This window comes from Pyrgilauda ruficollis, unplaced genomic scaffold (genome assembly GCF_017590135.1).
Source record: "Pyrgilauda ruficollis isolate IOZ18807 unplaced genomic scaffold, ASM1759013v1 scaffold95, whole genome shotgun sequence".
In the NCBI taxonomy this organism is placed as follows: domain Eukaryota; kingdom Metazoa; phylum Chordata; class Aves; order Passeriformes; family Passeridae; genus Pyrgilauda; species Pyrgilauda ruficollis.
In genome coordinates, this window is record NW_024531599.1 from 811,224 (window position 1) to 830,667 (window position 19,444).

The 19,444-nt window shown below is 51.6% G+C and overlaps 1 protein-coding gene across 8 annotated transcripts in view; it reads left to right on the top strand.

The window, feature by feature from the left end:
• The window catches only part of PPP1R12B (protein phosphatase 1 regulatory subunit 12B), a 131,395-nt gene extending 116,677 nt beyond the window's left edge, over nucleotides 1-14,718 (top strand). For 4 of the 8 annotated variants that reach the window (XM_041489518.1, XM_041489517.1, XM_041489522.1 and 1 more), the window contains 5 exons: nucleotides 117-221; nucleotides 488-541; nucleotides 1,900-1,950; nucleotides 7,654-7,834; nucleotides 11,611-14,718. In XM_041489518.1, coding sequence (XP_041345452.1) covers nucleotides 117-221; nucleotides 488-541; nucleotides 1,900-1,950; nucleotides 7,654-7,788 — 345 coding nt within the window. In that variant the 3' untranslated portion in view covers nucleotides 7,789-7,834; nucleotides 11,611-14,718. Of the gene's footprint in view, nucleotides 1-116; nucleotides 222-487; nucleotides 542-1,899; nucleotides 1,951-2,256; nucleotides 2,325-7,653; nucleotides 7,835-11,610 lie in introns of all 8 variants that reach the window. The other 4 variants (XM_041489519.1, XM_041489525.1, XM_041489520.1 and 1 more) reach the window with 3 other exon arrangements.
• Nucleotides 14,719-19,444: the final 4,726 nt, after the last annotated feature.

The window sequence follows — 19,444 nt, forward strand, 5'->3', positions numbered from 1 at the left end:
AAAGTGAACCCCTCAGCTCAGTGCTGAGGGCATGTGTCTGCTCAGAGCAGCATGGCAGGATGGGGTTAATTAACCAGGAGCAACCTTGTTAATCGATATCTTGTTTTGCATTTCAGTTATACGAGAGTGCCCTGTCTGAAAATCAAAAGCTGAAGTCAAAGCTGCAAGAAGCCCAGCTTGAGCTGGCTGATATCAAAGCAAAGTTGGAAAAAGCAGCCCAGGTAAGGGAAAATCCAGGACCTGACTGGAGAAACTGAGAACTGGCCATGACAAACCAAACTTGTTCCCGAATGGGAAAGGGAGGGAAGCTCCTGAAAGGATGCTCCTGGGAGGGAAGGTGCTATAGAGGAAACAGAAATAAGAAAGTAATTTTGTAAATCAACAATGTTGCATCCCAAGCAAGAGCATCTGTAGGCTGCCTTGGCCTTTGTGCAGCACCCTGTGAGTGCTCTCAGATTTAATCACTTTCTATTTTTAATTTCCATAGCAGAAACAGGAGAAAACTTCTGACCGGTCCAGCATGCTGGAGATGGAGAAGAGGGTACGTGTCTCTGCTTTCTTCTGAGTCACAGCCTATGCCTCGTGTTGCTGTGCAGGGCAGTCATGTCTAGAAGGGAAGTGTTAATTAAAAGATAAGTTGTATTTTAGCCTTGAGAAGCAGTGCACAATGATAATTGTGTTCTGACCTTTGCAGGGCCTGAGACTCTGCTGCTCTCTTTGCACATCAGCTTCATTCTGATTCCTCTCTATGGTTCTAAGCAGCTGAGGACCAACAGATTGTATCACATTGAGAGACTGTTGGTCCATTATGCTTTAAAACATTATTGATCCTTACAAATAAAGACTGGTTTGGGGTGGTGGGGGAACAAGGCAAAATCCTGGAAGGGCTGCTCTCAATCCCTTCTTTCCCCAGCCTGGGTTGATACCAAGGATTGCCTCAGCCCAGGGACAGGACCTTGAACTTGGTCTTGTTGAAGTCAGGGCAACATCCTGTATAACTTCTGTTGAATTAGGATCACAACAGCCACAAATTCTATGATTTAGAAAGTAAAAACATGTCCAGCTGTTTTCAGTGAACATGCATTAACTGTTTCCAGGATGGCTCATGCATTTTGCACTGATGAATCCCTGGATGAACCATGCTGTGGGCAAAAAGTGACCCAGAACTCATGATCCACAGCACACTCAGAAGCTGCCTTTTCCTCACTCTCCTGGCCTCATGGCTCTTTGCATAGGGCAAAGGAGCAGGGCAGAGAGTGTAAATCTTGTTCTTGATGCATGTTTCCTACTTCCCCCTTCTCAGAACATGTCCCTGGAGTAGTTTGAGCCCCTTCATGTTGGGAAAGTCACTGAAGGAGTCCACTTCTCCCCACCTTGGCACAGGTGTAGCTGAGGCCACTCACACAGCACAGTCTAATCCTCACTTTCTGAAATGCACTGAAAGCAGTCAGCTTTGCAGCCCTGGATTATCTGTGAGAAACAGAATTTCCAGGCAGGGAATTTCCTTTTCTGTTTCCTATTTGAGTGGCTCAGGGACTTTTCTCATTGCCACCTTTAGTGGAGTATAAGTAAATCCATGGCTTCACCTACAGAGCTCAAAATCACATTTCATCAGCAGCTCCTGAGAACTGGGATCACTGAAAATGGGGAATAATTTCATTAGGGATATGAACAGAGCTTGTGATCTGCCCAAACAGGCCCAGGTTATATCCCTGCTGGTTTGCCAGCTGCCCTCTCCCATCTGATCAGCTCCTGGTTGTAACCTCTGCTTTGCATTCCCCTCTTCAGGGAATGCTGCTACAGAAACACAAGACTCCTATTTTCCTTTAAAAGAAAATATACTGTAAATTTTTCTTCCAAATCCTTGTGACCTTCTTTGTCATGAATCCTTGTAAACAGGAGAAGCGAGCCCTGGAGCGGAAACTCTCTGAAATGGAAGAGGAAATGAAGGTAAGAAATAATCTTCACTGTGTCTATTCCATTTTATATGCTTTGTATTGATGTCTTTGGGGATTGTCACCCAGGAGGAGGATGTTAAATGTGTCCATGGGAAGGATCTCATTTTCCTTTCTGCAGTCAGATCTTGCTTTAATGGCCCTGTTCTCCAAACATGAAATGCTAATAAACTGTCCTGGTTCTCATTCATCTGATTGCTCCAATGTTTGATTTGTTCTGCTGTTTGATCCGAGAATGGTGAAAGCTGTTCTCCTTAAATGCCTTCCCAAACTAACTTTTTGTGGCATCGCTGAGTTCCAGTGTGCTGACCCCCTGTGCTCTGACTAGTCTGCAGCCCAAGTTAAGCCCCTGAGGTTCTCTCCGGATGGGTAAGAAGACAAAGCTGGCTTTTGAGCTCACGCACACTGGCCAGGATAAAGCACAGAGTGGTTGTGTTCCTATACTCCCTTCCCAAAGCATGTCACTGGGAGGCCACAGCAGCCTGGGAGAATTCCAGCAAAGAGGAATTTGCTTCCCGATGGGATGTGCAGCATGGCTTGCTGTCACGAGCCATGGCCACTGGTGTTCCAGCTCGTCCTTGCTCCCATGGTGTGGCTTCCAGGACAGCTGTGTCTGTGAGGGGAGCCCTGCAGGGCCCGGCAGCGTCTGGCTGCCCACACACCCCTAAAGCCTCACCCGGCTGGGCAGCGCTGCATCACGTTCTTTCTGCTGAATGTCAGTGCTCGTGTTCACAGAGTGTCCCCTTTGCTCTGCCCCGTGCTTTCCTTCCCTTTCAACGCGAGCAGGTGGGACCAAGCTGCTCTCAGAAGGAAGGACCCACCTGAGAGCTCTCCCTGCACCACATGCTGACAGAAACGACTTCCTGCCACCCTGGAGGAGGTTCCAGCTCTGTTTCTATTTGAAGCTTTTGTTTCTACCAAGCACAAAGCTTTGAAAGGCTTGTGCTGCATCTTCTGCTGCAATGAGTAGCACAGTGATATGGTGGATTCTTGCTGTAAAGGCTCTTGTTCTCTCAGAGAGGGGAAAATAAGTGTGGATGTGTGAGCCAGGAGGAGAAGGAGAAAGGATTGAATATGTCTAAATTCCAAACTCTTTGTTCAGTGAGCAGGTAGGAACCTTTAACTGCACAGAGACTTCCCTGTAATTACAGAATTGTGGTCTTCAAGAGAGATACAGGCATGAGCAGACTGTGATGGTCCTTCAGCTCTGCAGATCACTGCAAACCTGCAACTTCAGCCCATGGAGTAAGAAGACAAGGTGGTGGCCTCTAGTGGCCTCAGTTTGGAAGCATAGTGCTCTGGAAAGGACTTAATGAGGGAAGGTGCCTGTAGGGTCTGTTGGACACAGCCAGAGCACCTCCAGTTCAGGTGGTCTGGAGCTGCTGAGCCGTGGAAGCCAAGGGAGTGCAGAAGGAGAAGCGCTGCTGGAGGTTGGACATGTTCTCACACTGCCTCGAGAGACATGAGCTGAAGGAACCTGTGGTCCAGCTGAAAATGAGCTTCAGGTCCTTGAGAGGTGCTGACTCTGCTCTCTGCCTGTTCTTGCTGTGTGGGACAACCAAAGTGGCCTTTTGTTAATAGAACAAATAGACAAGAATTTGGAAAATCTCTCTTCTGAGGTGCTACCATTTTTACTAGTTTTTGCAAAACCTTAAGCATGTAGTGAGTACCTGAGGGCTCTGTGACATGTCTTTGTTTGACATCTACTCCAAAAAAAGGAATATAAAATCTCTTAAGAAAGAAGGAATTGGACCTTTACAAAAGGAAACTGTTGTGTCCACTTTCATGGTGCCTTGAAGTGGGAGAAACAGCCCTGCTGTGTTTGCCTGGAGGGAAGTAACCTCTGCAGAGCATCCCTGTTAGTCACTAGTGTGGGAGCTGAGCCAGGAAAATCTACTAATTCTGGCTCCTTGCACTACCTGAGTAGCTGTTGTGCAGTCAGAAGGAATAAGTAAGGAATTGTGAAGGAAAAGACAAATCCACCAATTTCCTTTAATGTGGAAAGCAGCAAGTAGAAGCAACCAAACCTCTCAGGTGATTAGGTCTCAGGTTGTTTTTAGGAATTCTTCACACTAATCTTTGAATCCAGCAAAACTCACATCCAGCTGTTGGATCCAGTGGTGTCTGTGTCCAGTTGTGCCCATGAGATGTCCTGGCCAGGGCTGTCCTCTCCTTGCAGCTGACTTCTGAGGAAGAGGAGACAGAGGTGACAGAAACGTGCAGTACTTCAGGCTGTGTTTGAGGGAATGAGCTTTGTTCCTGTCTGGAGTGTGTCCCCTTCTACCAAAGCCATAGAGAAGTGAAGAGGAGCAAGACAGGCTTGATAACTTCAAGAACCTTGGTGGAGAGCTGCTCCTCAGAGCTGCTCCTCAGACCTGCTCTTGCAAAGTTGACAGAGCAGTGCAGCATTTCCCTGAGTGTCTGCACAGTTCAACTGGAGATCCAGAACCTTGGCCGAGGCAGGAGAAAGAAAATTAACATTTGCACTGAGCTGAATTCAATGCCAAGTGCCCGAGGTCCCAGCTTAACACAGCAATTGTTCTTGAAGGTCACAGAAGCTCCTTTATTCCGTAGCAGTGCTGCAGCTCCTGGCTTCAGCCATCGTGCAGGCTCTGGGCATTTTTATTTAGTGTTGCAGGCACAAAATCTGTTAATTGAAGGCAGGTCCAGAGAACTGAGAAACCTGCTTTTGCTAAGCCAAGTATCAAGCAGAGTGATAAGCAATCACAGCGGTATCATCCAGATCCTGCTCTTTGCCCTTGGCTTCAGTCCCAGCTTCCCAGCCTTTGTTGGATTTGGTGCATAAACAGGAGCCTGGCCTACCTGCAGCACACACACGTGTTTACATAAATGATCCTTTCTGTGGGCTGTGCAGCATGTGGAGGCTGGCGGGGGCTGATGGGACCATGCTGAGGTTCTGTGCTGTGCTGGTGTGGAAAAACAAAGGTGGTCTCTGAAATGATCATAGTCCTTTCCACCTCACATAGCACAATGCCCCTACTATGTATGTTAGATGCTTTCTGCCAGGTGTGAGCCGTATTATAAAACAGGAGGGTCTTTATTATCTGTGTATCATAAAATCATGGAATATCCTGAAATGAAAGGGACCCACAGTCCAACTGCTGGCCTGCTCAGACACCCCAACAATGCTGCCCTGTGCCTCCCTGAGAGCACTGTCCAAACGCTCCTGAAGCTCTGACAGCCTTGGGACTATGATCATTCTCTGGGGAGCCTGAGCAGCACCCAGCACCCTCTGGGGGAAGAGCCTTTCCTGATATCCAGCCTGAATCTTCCCTGACACAGCTCCAGCCCATCCCTGGGGTCCTGTCCCTGCTCACAGAGAGCAGAAATCGGAGCTGCCCTTGGGAGGAGCTGCAGCCCCCGCTGAGTTCTGACCTCAGGCTCCTCTTCTCCAGGGTGAACAGACCAAGTATCCTCAACCATTTTTGGTGCCATCAAAAGAAGTACTATTCCAGTACAACCATCTTCCAGCAGCTCCTGCTGTGATGTATCACAGGACAGCTGTGCCATGTCTGTCTGTCCTCAATAAGCACAGTGCCAGCCAGCGAATCTTGGGCTGTGAAGGGATGGATGGATGGATGGATGGATGGATGGATGGATGGATGGATGGGATATGGTGAGCAGTGATCTCACTGCCGAAGTGTCACTGCAGCTTTCCTGCAGTTTGTTTGGTGTAGCTCTGTCTTGGGATCTGTTGATTATCCAGTGTCAGAACTGTCTTTGTGTGTCCCAGGAGCTGCTCTGTCAGTTTGATAATCTCAGGGGCTCAAACCCCATCCTCTGCTGCCTCCCTGCCTTCCTGTCTTGCTTACCTTCGTTTGGCAAAGCTTTCCAAAGAGGTGTCTTCATTCTGTCATGGAGAGTAAATGTAGTGCTTTTGGGCAGCTAAGAACGGAGCTGATGGTTGGGGGTACAAAGTGCTTCAGTTTTGTACAGGAATGAGTCCTTGGACAAAATGTCCTGAGACACAGGAGATTCCTTGCCAGCTGCAGTCAGCTCTGGGTCATACAGAATCCCAGACTGGTTTGGGTTTGAAGGTGCCCTTCTTATTCAGCCTCTTGCGATGGGCAGAGACACCTTCCACCATCCCAGGTTGCTCCAAGCCCTGTCCAGCCTGGCCTTGGACACTGCCAGGGATGGGGCAGCCACAGCTTCTCTGGGCAACCTGAGTAGTGCAGGCTGGATAGACGGTCACTGTCTTTGTGTCACAGTAGATTCTTTCATGGTCCTCCTTGTTCAGGACAGACAGCACTTCCCTTTGAGTGCTTTCTGCTAATGAAAAGGTAGAAAGGAATCCTCTTCCCCGTAGACCCTTCCCTCTGTCTTCTCCTGCCACTAAGTGGACATGGGGAGGAATACGGTGCTTTGTGGGACTGCTTTGGTTTTGGACTGGCATTTTGTCACTTGAATTTACAACTCTTATTGTGGATGTTTCCTGTCTGCCTCTGCCCAGTGTTGGGACTCCCTCCATCATGCAGGGTGGGTTCTTGCTCAGGAGGGGTTCTTGTTTTCTTGTGGCCCAGCTGCCCAACCTCTCAGGAGGAAGGGGGCAGGGATGCTGCTCAGGAAGCAGCTCTGCAGCTCTTGGCATCTCCTGGACCCACAGTGGTGTAAATGTCCAGCACGTGAATTCACCTTGCCATTGCTGGGAACAGTGTCATCCTTGTGGCACTGGAGTGTCTGCATGGCTTGTACCATTTCCCTGTTCTGCTTCCTCATGGCTCTTCTGTTCCCAACCTCCCGTTGTTGCTGTACCTGTGCAAGCCCCAGTTTGTACCCATGTCCAGTTTGTACCTGTGCCCAGTTTGTACTTGTGCAAGCCCCAGTTTGTACCCATGCACAATTTGTACCCATGCCCAGTTTGTTCCTGTGCAAGCCCCAGTGTGGGGCTTGATCTCCTTGATCTCTGCACTGTCCTGTGCCCCTCATTGCCTTTGCCACCAGGATTGCCCTCCTGGCACACCCCCACTGTGGGAGATGCTTTCATTCTCATTAGACTCCTCTTCCTAAAATGTGCAGTTTAAGGTTCAGACTTGTCCCCTCTGAAGGTCTGAGATAAATTGAACCCTGAGATAGAGAAGAGTTGAATCTGGGCAGGGATGAGAAACCAAACCCCAGAGATTTTGGCAGGACTGAGCCTGAGCAGACCCAGGATGAGAGACACAAGCAGACACAGTACCTGTCTTGGTGATCTGCTGTGGGACAGTGACACTTTCAGGTGCTTCAGTCTTTGGGATCTTTCAGGAAGCTCTGATTCCTCTTTGCTCCAAACAGCTGCTTTGGCTTTTAGAGATACATGAAGAAAAGGAGTTTTAAAGAAATTCTCAGTTCCCAGCAGTGCTTTCAGAGCCTGTCTAGGTGTTAAGTCACTGATGATAGGTCTCACAGCAGTTCCCAAGTCCCTGTGCTGTCTGGGTAAACTAGAATACAATCCTGCTTTGTAGTAAGAAATCCCTGTATTTGACCTTTTTTAAGACTTTGGGTCCCTGGAGAAAGGGCTGATTCCCAAAATATCCTTGGTGTGTTGTCAGGCTTTCCCCATCCAGCACTCACTGCTACTAATTTCTTTTATTCTCTTTTTTCTTTCACTGCCTATGGACTAAACTCCCATTTCTGTGCCCATTCGTTTCCATGATGTTCTCTCTGTATTTCTCTGTCCACTCCTCTCACTCTGCAGAATCTCCACCAGCTCAAACAGATTCACACTCTGAGGCAGATGAATGAGCAACTGCTGGCTGAGAACAGGGCTCTGACCCGGGTCGTAGCCAGACTTTCTCTGCCCTCCAAGCCCTCGGAATCAGAGGAGCTGTAGCTGCTTTCCCTCCGGCTCATCTTGCCTCCCTCTTCCACTCTTCCAGGCAGGTCTCCGCTCCTGGCCGGGCGCTTCCCGCTCGCCTCTGCTCTCCAGGGTGTCTGGTGAAGCTTCTGGCTCAAAAGCTTGTGGCAAAGGATCTCTGAATTCCAAGAGCATGGTGCTGCTGCCAGGGCAGGGCTTTGCTGGAGCTCTGCTCACCCCTGGCTCTTGCTCTGCTTGGCAGATGCTGCTGCCCTTGCCAGCTTAGCATTGGGGAATGGCTTTGGGGTGGCTTGGCAGAGTCAGCAGCTCCTTGCCTGGTACTTTGCCTTGAAACAGACCCACAGAATGGTTTGTGTTGGAAGGGGCGTTGAAGTTCATCTCATTCCACCCCCTACCACGGGCAGGGACACCTTCCACTAGACCAGGTCGCTCCAAGCCCTGTCCAGCCTGGCCTTGGACACTTGAAAATAGGTGGTTTGTGCTACATGTCTGCTTATAATATAATTATTTTTTAATTGGATTTAGTTCAGGGAGAAGCTGGCACTCAGCAAATCAGATTATCCAAAGTCAGGAAATTTTCAGGGATGTTGTGAAAAGTGAACATTTTAGACAGAAAGGGTATTTTTAGAAAAACTACAAGGTGAACTGTCCTGAGCAGGTTTTCTTGGTCACTTAAACAAAAAGGACAAGCTCCTTTCCTTATTTTAAATTGAAATTTTTGAGTATGAGTCCACAGGCTCAGCATCCCCCTGCCTCCTGTGGGCTGATGCAGGGTGGGGGATGCAGCAGGAGCCAGACCAGGAGCTCCCTGTGTTTTCATCTTCTGTTTTAAATCCAGGACAATTAATGGTGGAAACCCAAGGATGAGTCTTCCCTAAGCTTTGCCTTCACACATCACACAGTTAAATTACATCTCTTCCTGCTACTTCATTGGTTCAATGCTAAAATAAATAAATAAATAAAGTAAATGCTCCTTTCTTGGGGGCCTACCTGTCCTTTGCAGGTTAGTAGGGATATTCATATCCCTTGAGACACAAGAAGTCGTGTGCTCCTGTGGGCTAGAAGTGGCACCACAGAATAAAAAAACCTATTCTTAGCACACAAATTATATCAAGGCTGATTAACCATAGAAACAAACTAATCAGGGGAATTGTGGCTTCCCCTTTCCAGGAGTCTCAGCTCAAGTCCACATGTGTGCCACAAGGGCCAGGAGAGTCGGGTCTTACATTGTGTGCCCTGGATTGTGCAGATGGTCAGGTGAAATGATCTCACAGCCTTTCTGGTTTTAATCTGTGGAACTGTCCTCCAACCTGACCCTGCCTCATTTCTTCTCATAAACCATGAGTTTAAGTCATTCTCCTTCCCCACATGCTTTGAGATCTGAGAGGGAAAATTGGGCAAAATTATTTCCAGACAAAGAACTGATGTTACACAACCTGCAAGTCACCTCTCCTCCTCCCAGGACATGCCCATGTTACCTCTGTCCTTCCATCCCCCTCTGCTCTGGCTGAGGCTCATGCTTCCCTCCTCACTTACAGGTTTGCAGTTCCCTGCCCATGCCCAAGCTGGGGGAGGGCCATGGTCTGTGAGCTCTGCTGATTCATTTTCAACTCTTTTAGTAGGTCTAACACAGGATGTTGCTGGTATGTGTAAACTCTGCCTCAGTGGTGGCTGTGGACATCACAGCTGTGCAGTGGTGTCACTGGTTTAAGCTCTGCCAGAAGTACCATGCCCTGGCAGCAGTGCTTTTCAGTGAGCCTCATTTTCTGAATGCACATGGTTTCTGAGGAGCCGTGCTCTGCAGTGCCCCAGGTGACACAGCCCTGCTGCTCAAGCAGCCTCCAGCCCAAACCGAGGTGACACCGACTGCATCATGGCCAGCCCTGCCATTCCCTGGGGCTGGGCACATCCCTGCTCACATTTCCTGTGGGACTTCTGCAAAGCTGCTAGAAACTTCCAGCCCTTCCAGCCTGTTCCCATGGGGCTCATTTCACCTGACTGGAGACTACTCTGCTGCAAAGGGAGAACGCCTGGGCTTGTATTGTCTGAGGCTGATGTGCAGCTTTCAGGAGGCCTCACTGGGCACTGGTGGAGCTGGGTTATGACCAGGAAACGTGTCCAGAGGCACTTATTGCACGTGTACCTACACTCCTTCATTTTCAAATAAGTGACAAGGTCGCACGAAGCCCCCCATGAGGCACAACCCTGTCAGGCTCCAGCTGAGCCCTGGGACTGGAGTGGTTCTCTCTTGCATCGTTTCTGGGAACTGTGACAGGTTCTCTCCACCAAAACGAGTGTCAGGACTTCACACGCCTATTGTCACAGCAGTGGGCACTGCAGAGCCACCCCAGGCAGTGACAGGGGTCTGACAGGACTGCCCAGTGGGTGCTGGGGCTCTTGCAGGGCACTGGTGTGAGTGGGAGGTGAAGCTCAGGGGGAAACAGAGGAGCGCAGAGATATCAAGAGCTCTGCTGTATCTCTGAGCTGCTGATCACTTTGGTGATGGTGATGCAATGCCTCTTCTTTGGCCATGAGAAATGGCACAAGGAGCCATGAGTGCTGTTCTGGTGACAGCCCAGCCATGGTGGTGCACCTGTCACACCAGCACTGGGTCCAGGCAGGCACACTCAGCATTGCTGGCTGGAGCTCTGGCCAGCCCAGCACGTGGATTTACCCTTCCCACAATATCCCACCATGCTGCACCAGCCCCTTCTCCCTCTCTAAAAAACCTCTCACCTGAAACATCCACCAGCAGTGCCCACAGGGATGGAGTTGAGTGTGCTGGGGCCCACCATGGCTTGGTCCAACCGTGGAAGAAGGGAATTGCTCTGGTGGGAGCTGGAACTGCCCCAGGAGCTGCCCACACTCAGAGCTGGTCATCATGGAGGGACTGAAGATGGAGGGGGGCTGAACTTTGTGGTCAAAGCTGAAACACCAGGTTAGGAGGAAGGAGAAGATTTAATGCAGATTTTTAATTTGAGGGAATTCCTCCAAGATGCACCTTGGCAGACAGAAGTCACGGCTGAGCTCATACAGGTGCCATATGTGTGATCCCACTCTGCCCTGAGTGCCCTGCAGGCTTGGGGCTGGTCACTCCGTGATCTGCTGGCACCTGTGCTGGGAGTGCCCCCTTGTGTGTCACACCCCCGGCAGGAGCAGGGGTCTCCCCCTGGTGCCCAGCGGTTGGGAACAGTCCAGGGAAGGTCACTGACTGCACACAGGAAGCCACCAGGGTTTATGCCAATGGGAAATGCTGGAAGGGTCTTGTTGAAGCTCTCTTCTCTGTTTCCAAAGGCTTTTGTCTGTTGCAACCTCAGGTGAGCAACCAGGAGGCACCTCCAGTGTCAGTGTGTTCTGCCAGTCCTCCGGCCTCAGCACTTGTGACTGTATTACACATCTTCAGGGTCCCAAGGAGATTTGTGGGTATTCTAAAGAGATTTTGCAAGGTCCAGTCCTAAATGAAGATTCCAGACCTTTGGTTTCCCTTCTAGTCCTGGAAAAATGAAAAAACCATACCAGCTTTACTTGTTTGCTGAGCTGTATTTAGCCTCTGGGCAGAGGTTTGGGATGAAACAGCTCAGAAATGGCTCCTGCCCTGCTGGTCTGGTCCTGACCTGCTGCTGGGGCTGTGGCCTTGCTTTGCACCAGGGCTGCCTGGCTCGGGGCTCCCTGTCAGTGCTGTGCTCGAGGCCCCTCTCACCCCTCACGCCTGGCAGCCAGCTTGTAAAAGCTCTGGAGATGCTGCAGAGCCATGGAGGTGTGCTGGTGGAGGGGATGCAGAGTCCCCTCTGGCCCCCCGAGCCCCTCTGATCCCACCTGGTCTTTGTCTCTCCACAGATTTTGACAGAGCTGAAGTCGGACAACCAAAGGCTGAAGGATGAGAACGGAGCCCTCATTCGTGTCATCAGCAAACTCTCCAAATAGGAATCCAGAGCAAAGGAGGGACAAGGAGGGGTGTCCTACACCAGCTGCCAACCCCCCACCGAGCCCTACCCCCTTCCTTCCCGTCACGTACAGCAAGTGTTTCAGCCGTGGGATCAATGTCACACCTGCCTTGCCCTGCCCTTTGCTGTACATTCCCTTTCTGTCCCTGTTTCCCCCCAACACATCCCCTGCCATTTTTTTTTTTTTAATTTATGCATGTTGTGGTATCTCGGACATTTTATTCAAGGGAGAATGTGAGGACTGGGTTTGAGCTGCCAAAACTTCTTCCAAAAGCTCAGTGTTTGGTTTTGGACTCTGACCTGGAATGGGAAGCTCCTACTGTAAAAAGTGACATCTGAAGAACTAACCCAGCATATCCAACCCCTTTACAGGTGGGAAATGTGAATGTGGACTGGGACTCTGAGGATGCACATCAGCCCACTGAGATGTGGGACTCTGGTTAAATGTGATGCTGTGAAAGCCACCAGAGCTCACGTTTGTCACAGGCTGATGAGCTGTTTTGCACAGACACCTTCTCCTCTTGCCCCAATAGACTGAGTCTTCTACTTTAGATAAGATTTTGAACCTGTACAGTAACATCAGTGCTGACACTTGGTGTCAGAACCTTATCCCTCACCCTCCCTTTCCCCCACAGCCTGGGTGATCCTGTGTCATGTTGTGTCCTTCCAGGGCTCCTGTCTCTGTGGTTGGTAGCATACAGTTGCCACCTGGACACTTGTTCCTTGGGACAGGATATATCCCAGGCACTTGCTGAGCTTTGTGAAGGACAAACTTGAACCCCTACAGACCCTCTGCTGCTCTCACCTCTGTGTGAGCATCAATCACCTTGCAGGGAGCTGTGCCAATGCCAGAAACCAGCCTCCCCTTCCCAAAAGCCATCTGGGACATTCTCCTGCTGCCTCCCTGAAGGCAGAGCCCCATAGCAGAGCCTGGTTGGTATTTCAGGTACCCTCCCTTTGATTTGCAGTAGGATTTGTAGACAGAGAATGCCAGCATCCTGTCCTACACACCTTGGAGAAGTCAGTGTGTCAGTGTCAGAGAGACAAGGAGCTGCTGGTAACTGAATCACCATGATGAAAGTCTTCTGACCTGTCAGAAACTTCTGATAAGCTTTGACCTTGAAGGAAACCCCAGAAATACTCCTCTTTAATACACATGCACTCTAAACAGTTTGGAATTGTTCTCTCCCATGGGCATTTAGACATTGGCTCCTCTCAAACAGTACCTTCCCTCTCAGAGACATCCAGCTGCATCCAAAACATTCTCCCATCTACATCCTTCCATATTTGTCCTTTCATCTCCTTTGTCCTTCAACTCCCCATTCTCTCTCTGGCCAAGGGCAGCAGTTCTTGGTCACTGAACCTGGAGGTGGCCATGGAGCAGCTCTACCATGTTCCTGAGCAGCTCTGCTGGCTCTGGCTGGAGGAACTCTCCAGTACCAGAGAGATGAGATACTTGAATGTGAGCAGAATACTTGAGCTTGCTCAGCAGGGTAAAACTTATCTCTATCAGGCAATCCTGGGCTTTTTCAAACCTTTTGCTGGTTACTGCCTCAGAAAGCATCTCTGTTTTCCTCTCTTCCCTCCCCCTCCTCCCTTCAAATTCTCCATTTTCCTCCCTTCCCCTCCCTGTCCTGCCTGTTTCCACCTCTCTTGCTCTTCCTGGAGCTGCCAGGTCTCCCCAGGCAGCTCTGACCACAAGTTGCTCTTCAGCTGGTGGAGCCATTTGTGCAGCTGAGGCACCGTTTCTCCTCCAGGTACTGAGACCCTGCCTCTGCTGCTGAGCTTTGGGAGGAAGAGACCAAAGCTGGTAAAGGCATCAGGGTTTCTGCAGAGCACTGCCTAAGCCAGGCATCCTTTTTATATTCCTTGATTTTAACCCTGCTCTATTTAACAGCTTTAAGTCTTGAGATCCAGTCAATGCTTCCCCTGCACGCCGCTCCCTCTTGGTGCACTCTTTCTGTGAGTATTTCTGCCGTTCTTGATGTTTTCTCTCTTGGTGACCGCTCCTCGCTTCAGCCTCGGACTCAGCTCTGGTCAGGAGATCGGGGATCAGGAGCCCTGTCCCTTCTGTGCCGCGTGGAGGAGGGGACACTCCCCAGCTCAGCTGGGCCAGCGCCTCGGGCCACGCATCCCGGCAGGATGAGGAGGAGAGTTCAGAATCAAGATCCTGTCCTTCTCACAGGCAGGTTCCTGGCAGCAGGAAGAAGCCTGGTGTCTGTTTTAGGGAGAGGGTTCAACCCAATCTGACAAATCCATCCCGCACTGATGTTTTGCCCCTTCTTACCAGGACACTCACTGCGCCTTCTCCCAAGGAGCAGAGTGGAAAGGCTGCAGGAGGCTCGTTCTGAGTGGCACCTTGCAAAGCCAAACCACTTCAGCTGAAGTGTCTGCTTAGCACTGGATTCTCTGAGCCCCCACTGCTCAGTGTCCCTGATCAGCCAGAGCTGTGAGCGTCTCGTGGTGACGGCGCAACTGCTAATCAAATTCTTGAGAATGGATTTTTTTTGTCTCACTTCATGCCTGACATAACCAGTGCACTGAGGAGGTGACAAAAGGACACCTCAAACCCTGTGCTTGGCACAAGATGCAGAGCAAATAAGTTTTTAAAATTGATCCCTCTTGGAACCAGAGCATTTGCCAGACGTGGTCTCCCTTGGGGAACATGAGTTTTTTTTTTCTAAGCAATTGCTTGGGGTGAGTTAATTTTTATTGCTTGGGATGAACCCACCTGTTGTGGCTGCAAGTTTGGTGATGGCTCTATGTAAATAAACTCCTTGGAGAAGCAGGACTGGCTGATGAGATGGGGAGAGAATGTATTTTTATGCAACTTTTGAGTGGCCTTTCAAACCCTGAGATGAATGATTTGTTTTACTGGTTGTTGTTATATAGTATTATAAGTATTATGTGTTTGAAAGTTTGGGAATAATATTCACAGCTATGATGCTTGTAAACACAACAGTATTTATAAATGAATAAAGTAAGAGTTGATAAAATAGAAGCATTGACTTTGCTTCCATCTTTCTGGAATTACAAGTTGTCTGTGCTAAAATTCCGTTTCTCCCAAAATTCCCATGGCATAACGATATCCATCATCCATAAAAGCACAGAAGTTTTGCAGCTACAACACAGGTACCTTTTAGGGGAAGCTGAAATGAAGGAACTGGGATGGACATCCCTGAAAAGCACCCACCAGTGGGAAGATAAAACAGGAGAGGGTCCCATCTCTTCCTCAGCACCACACTGGGGATCAGGCCCATTTCCCAGTCTGGTTGCAAGCCCTGTTTTTGCTCTGCTCAGAAGTTTGGTCAGCACAAAGTGTGGCACGGGCAGGAGGTGGTGTCACATCTGGGAACCTCTGTCTCAGGTGAGGCTGCTGGAACCTCCACATGTTGCCGTCTTCAGAGGTGGTTGGTGCAGGTTGAGTTCTTCCCTTAGGGTTGGTGGAGCAGGATGTGACTGTGGACCAGACTCAGTGTGCTGGGGGTGAAGAATTCTGTGGGGACCTTTGGTATTTCCCACCTGTGCCCCAGGTCTGGTCCAGCCTTGCTCATCTGGGGTTCAAGGCTGCCCAGAGCACAAGTCAGAGGGAGCTGAGGGCCTCAGCCTGGAGAAAAGGAGGCTCGGGGGGACCTTCTGGCTCTGCACAGCTCCTGACAGGAGGGGACAGCTGGGTGATGTCGGGCTGTGCTCCCTGGGAACAGGGACAGGACAAGACGAAATGGCCTCAAGTTGTGCCAGGGAAGGTTTAGGTTGGAGACTGGGGAGAAGTTCTTTCCTGAAAAGGTTGTCAGGCAGTGGCAGAACTGCCCAGGGCAGCAGTGAAGTTGCCATCTCTGGAAGTGTTCAAATGGTGTGTGAATGAGACACCTGGGACATGATTCAGTGGTAAACATGGCAGTGCTGGGTTAGCAGTTTAACTCCACGATCTTAGAGGGCCTTTCCAACCTCAGTGATTTCATGATTCCGTGTTTTGGGGAGCCTGGGCCCTTGTGGGGTTCCACCCACACCTCCATCCCTCCATCATCCCTGGGCTCACTGCCCTGGCTCTTGCCCCTCACCACGGATGCCCCGTGAGCCCCAGCAGCAAGACCAGAAGGGAATCGGCTCCTTTCAGCTCGTTTCTTTAATAAGGAGACGTAAATCATTACAAAATAACCATCAAACAATCAGAGACGGAACAACAGAGTCCACACGAGGGGAAGGGGCATTAAAAGCAGCTTCTGCCGGAGCCGAGCGCTGCGGGGCTGGGACGGTCCGAGCGGGGCCGGCACTGCAGCTCCAAGAGTGGCCAAGCCTGCGACTCCCAAAGGAGCTGGCTCCTCCGTCCCAGATCGGGAGAAAAAAGGAACCCGAGCCTGTTGCCAAGGCTCGTGGATTCACTTCCTTAACCCCGGCAGCATCTCCGTGGCACAGCTGGGTTTGCTCCACGGTGCCACCAGGAGAGGGAAGTGCCAGCTCTCGTCCCCAAAACAGAAACCACCGACTGGACATGGCAGAAATAACCCAAATTGCCCCAAAAAGCCTTTTCACCACCAGCAGGTCGACCCCAACATCTGTGCCCAGCGTTGTCCCGTCCCCTCACCTGGCGTGACAGCGGCACCCAAGGCCAGCAGGGCGGTGGCCGCTGTGGCTCCTGGCAGCCTGAGCCCCACGAAACCGGGGGGATGTGGACACATGGAGGGAAGGGGGTCACGGCTCACCGTGGGCCTGTCCCCGTGGGGTCCCGGTGCACCGTGCTCTAATATGGCTTCTAAAGTTGCTCTGACGGTGAAACGCACCAACGCGACACAGGACACCAAAGCCACGATGTAGCTGCTACCCGGCCATGGGACAAACGCGACAAGACACAGGAACACGACACACATGGACACCACGGCCGCGTCGGTGATAGCTCACTCTCCGCTGGCGGGTCGGGCTTGGCATGCTTTGCTTCTTGGCATTATTTTCTTTTATATGATTGAATTGGGGATTTTCATTTTAATTAGGGGGAAAAAAATCAGGGCGGTGGAGAGCTCTCGAGCGATGGGTTTTGGTAGGGGCCGCCTCCTCCCTGGCGGGAGGCTGGAGATGGGGACGGCAGTGCCAGGAGGGTGGCAGCCGCCGGGCTGGGGCCATGCTGCTACTGCTACGTGGCTGCGTCACATGCACTGCTCGTGGTATATACAGCTATGTCTCCATATAATTTACCTACACACAGCTAAGGGGCGGGTCAGAGGCAGCGCAGATGGCTTCAGGATGTTGGTTGGTTTTCCCTTTTTTATTAAAAAAAAAATTAAATCATGTATTAAAGTCACAGTCTTCCCCCTCCAAGGCTTAAAGAGTCTGAATGGAAAGCAGCCAGGTGGGATCACCACTCCTGGCCTGGATCCCCGGACCCTGGCCGATGCGGTGGGTCTGGGGGCGGAGGGGTGGAGGGGAGCACACAGGAGGGGGTGCGTCTGGGGTGTGCAGGTGTGATGTGCAGGTGTGCAGATGTGCAGATGTGCAGGTGTGCAGATGTGCAGGTGTACACACCTCCACCTGCTTCCCTGGGAAGGCTGTGGGGCCATGCACACTCGCTGGCTGCAAACAGTAGAATTTCAGTGCTTTTTCTAATTCCTCTTCTTTTAACCCACTCCATGTAAGGCAAATGCCCCCACACACCCCACACCCCCCTGCCCCCGACAACTGGATGGACCCCAAAATGAGACTGAGTCCTACCAGTGCTCCTGGCCATGGGGCATCGGCCCCCCTCCAGCTCCCCATTATTAAAAGCATACAAAGACTTCTTCTCCCTCTGGCTACAGGGCAGGGCAGGACCCCCGCTTCTGTTGACACTGACACATTCATTAGGAAAAGGGACTAATTAAAGCTGGAGATGGCCCTGAGAGACCACTGGCTGGATGACCCCTGCAGACCCATCATGGCCCCGGTGCCACCTTCACCAGGGCATGGGCCAAGTGCAGCTGCAGTGGTGGTGGAGGTGGTCATTAGAGGTCCCTGTCCAACATCCCCTTCCCACACTGCAGCTTGGCCATCCGAGCCCCAAACCTCCCTCGGATGGAGATGGCCTGCCCTGGGGACCTGTCCCAGAGCTGCACAGCCCTCCAGGGACAGGGGCTGGTCCCCATGTCCATTTGAACCCCCTGAGCCAAGTTTCAAACCCGGTGACTGCCACCAAGTTTCCCATCATCTCCCCACCTCTGGAGAGGGCCAGGATGCCCTTTGGGAAGTCAGAGCTGTGGGAGCTGCTAAAGCATCCAACAGCACTGGGATGAGCTCAGTTTTGGCACTGTGTCCCTGGACCCGGGTCCCAGCCCAGGTGTTGAATGCCCAGAGCAGCGTCCCCAGTGCCAGCACATCCCTGGGGCTCAACCCTTCACTGCTGTGGTGCTGGAACCCCCACACTGAGTCCAGGGAAGCCAAAGGGAGCAGAGCGTGAGGCTGCTGTGGAGCTGGAGCTGGGACAGGGACATGAGCTAACATCAGTGCTCCAGTACAGACTGGACTGAACTGGGCAGGGCTGCTGGACCCTCTCCCAGCTGCAGAGAACTGTGTTGGCTTTCTGGCTCAGGGGCTTTTCTGGGACAGTGGGAGAAGTTGCCTAGAGAAGCTCTTAGCCACTGTCAGGGTCATGGATATGGCTTATACCCTCAAGGGGAGCAGGACGGGGTGGGTTTAGCAGCCAATGGCCTGGTGGGGAGTAACAGCTCATGGGGGTCAGGAGCTTTGGTCCCTTGTTGGCCCCAGGCTTGCTCTTGCCATCCCCACCTGCAGCAGGTGGTGGGGCTGGAGCTCCCCATGGCCCCCTGGCTGTCCTAAGGCTGAGGTGCCCACAGCAATGATGGGACATGCGATGGACAGTCTCTGGGGAGACACCTGGTGCAGCTCTGGGGGGTTGCCCCCATCACATCTGGAGACCTCTCATTGTAAACCTGCCTTGTGGAAGCATTTTGATCTATGGGATTCACCAAGCATGGTGGGACACAGATGCAAATCACCCAGCGCTGCCCCTCTGAGGTGGTGGTGCTGCTGCTGGTGGTGATCCACACAGTGCTGCTGGTGCATCCACATTTCCCCCTGTGTCTCCTTGGAGCAGCCCTCCTGAGGATCCTTGTGCCCACACTGGCCTCCACAGCTCCTGCTGCAACACTGAGGGCTTGGCACCCCACCACCCCAGCAGGATCCATGGCCCCTGCAAGCCTCTCCTCAGAGAACCCAAACCTGGAGCTGGCCAGGGGCACTCAGCCTTCCTTGAGGAGGGCCGGGGAGGCACCCAGGTCTCTTCAGAGGGTGTTCTGCACCATTTTTCTGTCTCACTGCTGGTCATGCCCCAACCAAGCACAGTGGATCTGGTCATCTTGCACCATCAGGCTCCAGTGCATCACCTCCATGCAACGTTCCACAGTTCCCCACGTGATCCCAAGGGCAGGATGGTGGCAGCAATGCTGCAGGCTGGTGACACAGCTGCTGGGGAAGGTCCCAGGCATGCCGCTGGCTTTGGAAGGGATGGCGAGCAGAGGCAATGGGACATGCAGCAGAAGGGAGCGATGCTGAAGAACAAAAAGAACCATCCATGTCTTTAACCTCTTCCCCTGGAAGCTATTGGGACTGCCTGGATACCCTTCCAGAGGCATCGAAGGGCATTTCAGCTTAGAACAAAAACCAAAAGGAAGGTTGCAGAACTGAGGTATCAGTAGCTCTGGGTCAACTGTCCGCAGCGCCGCGCCGGCCGGCAGAGCTGC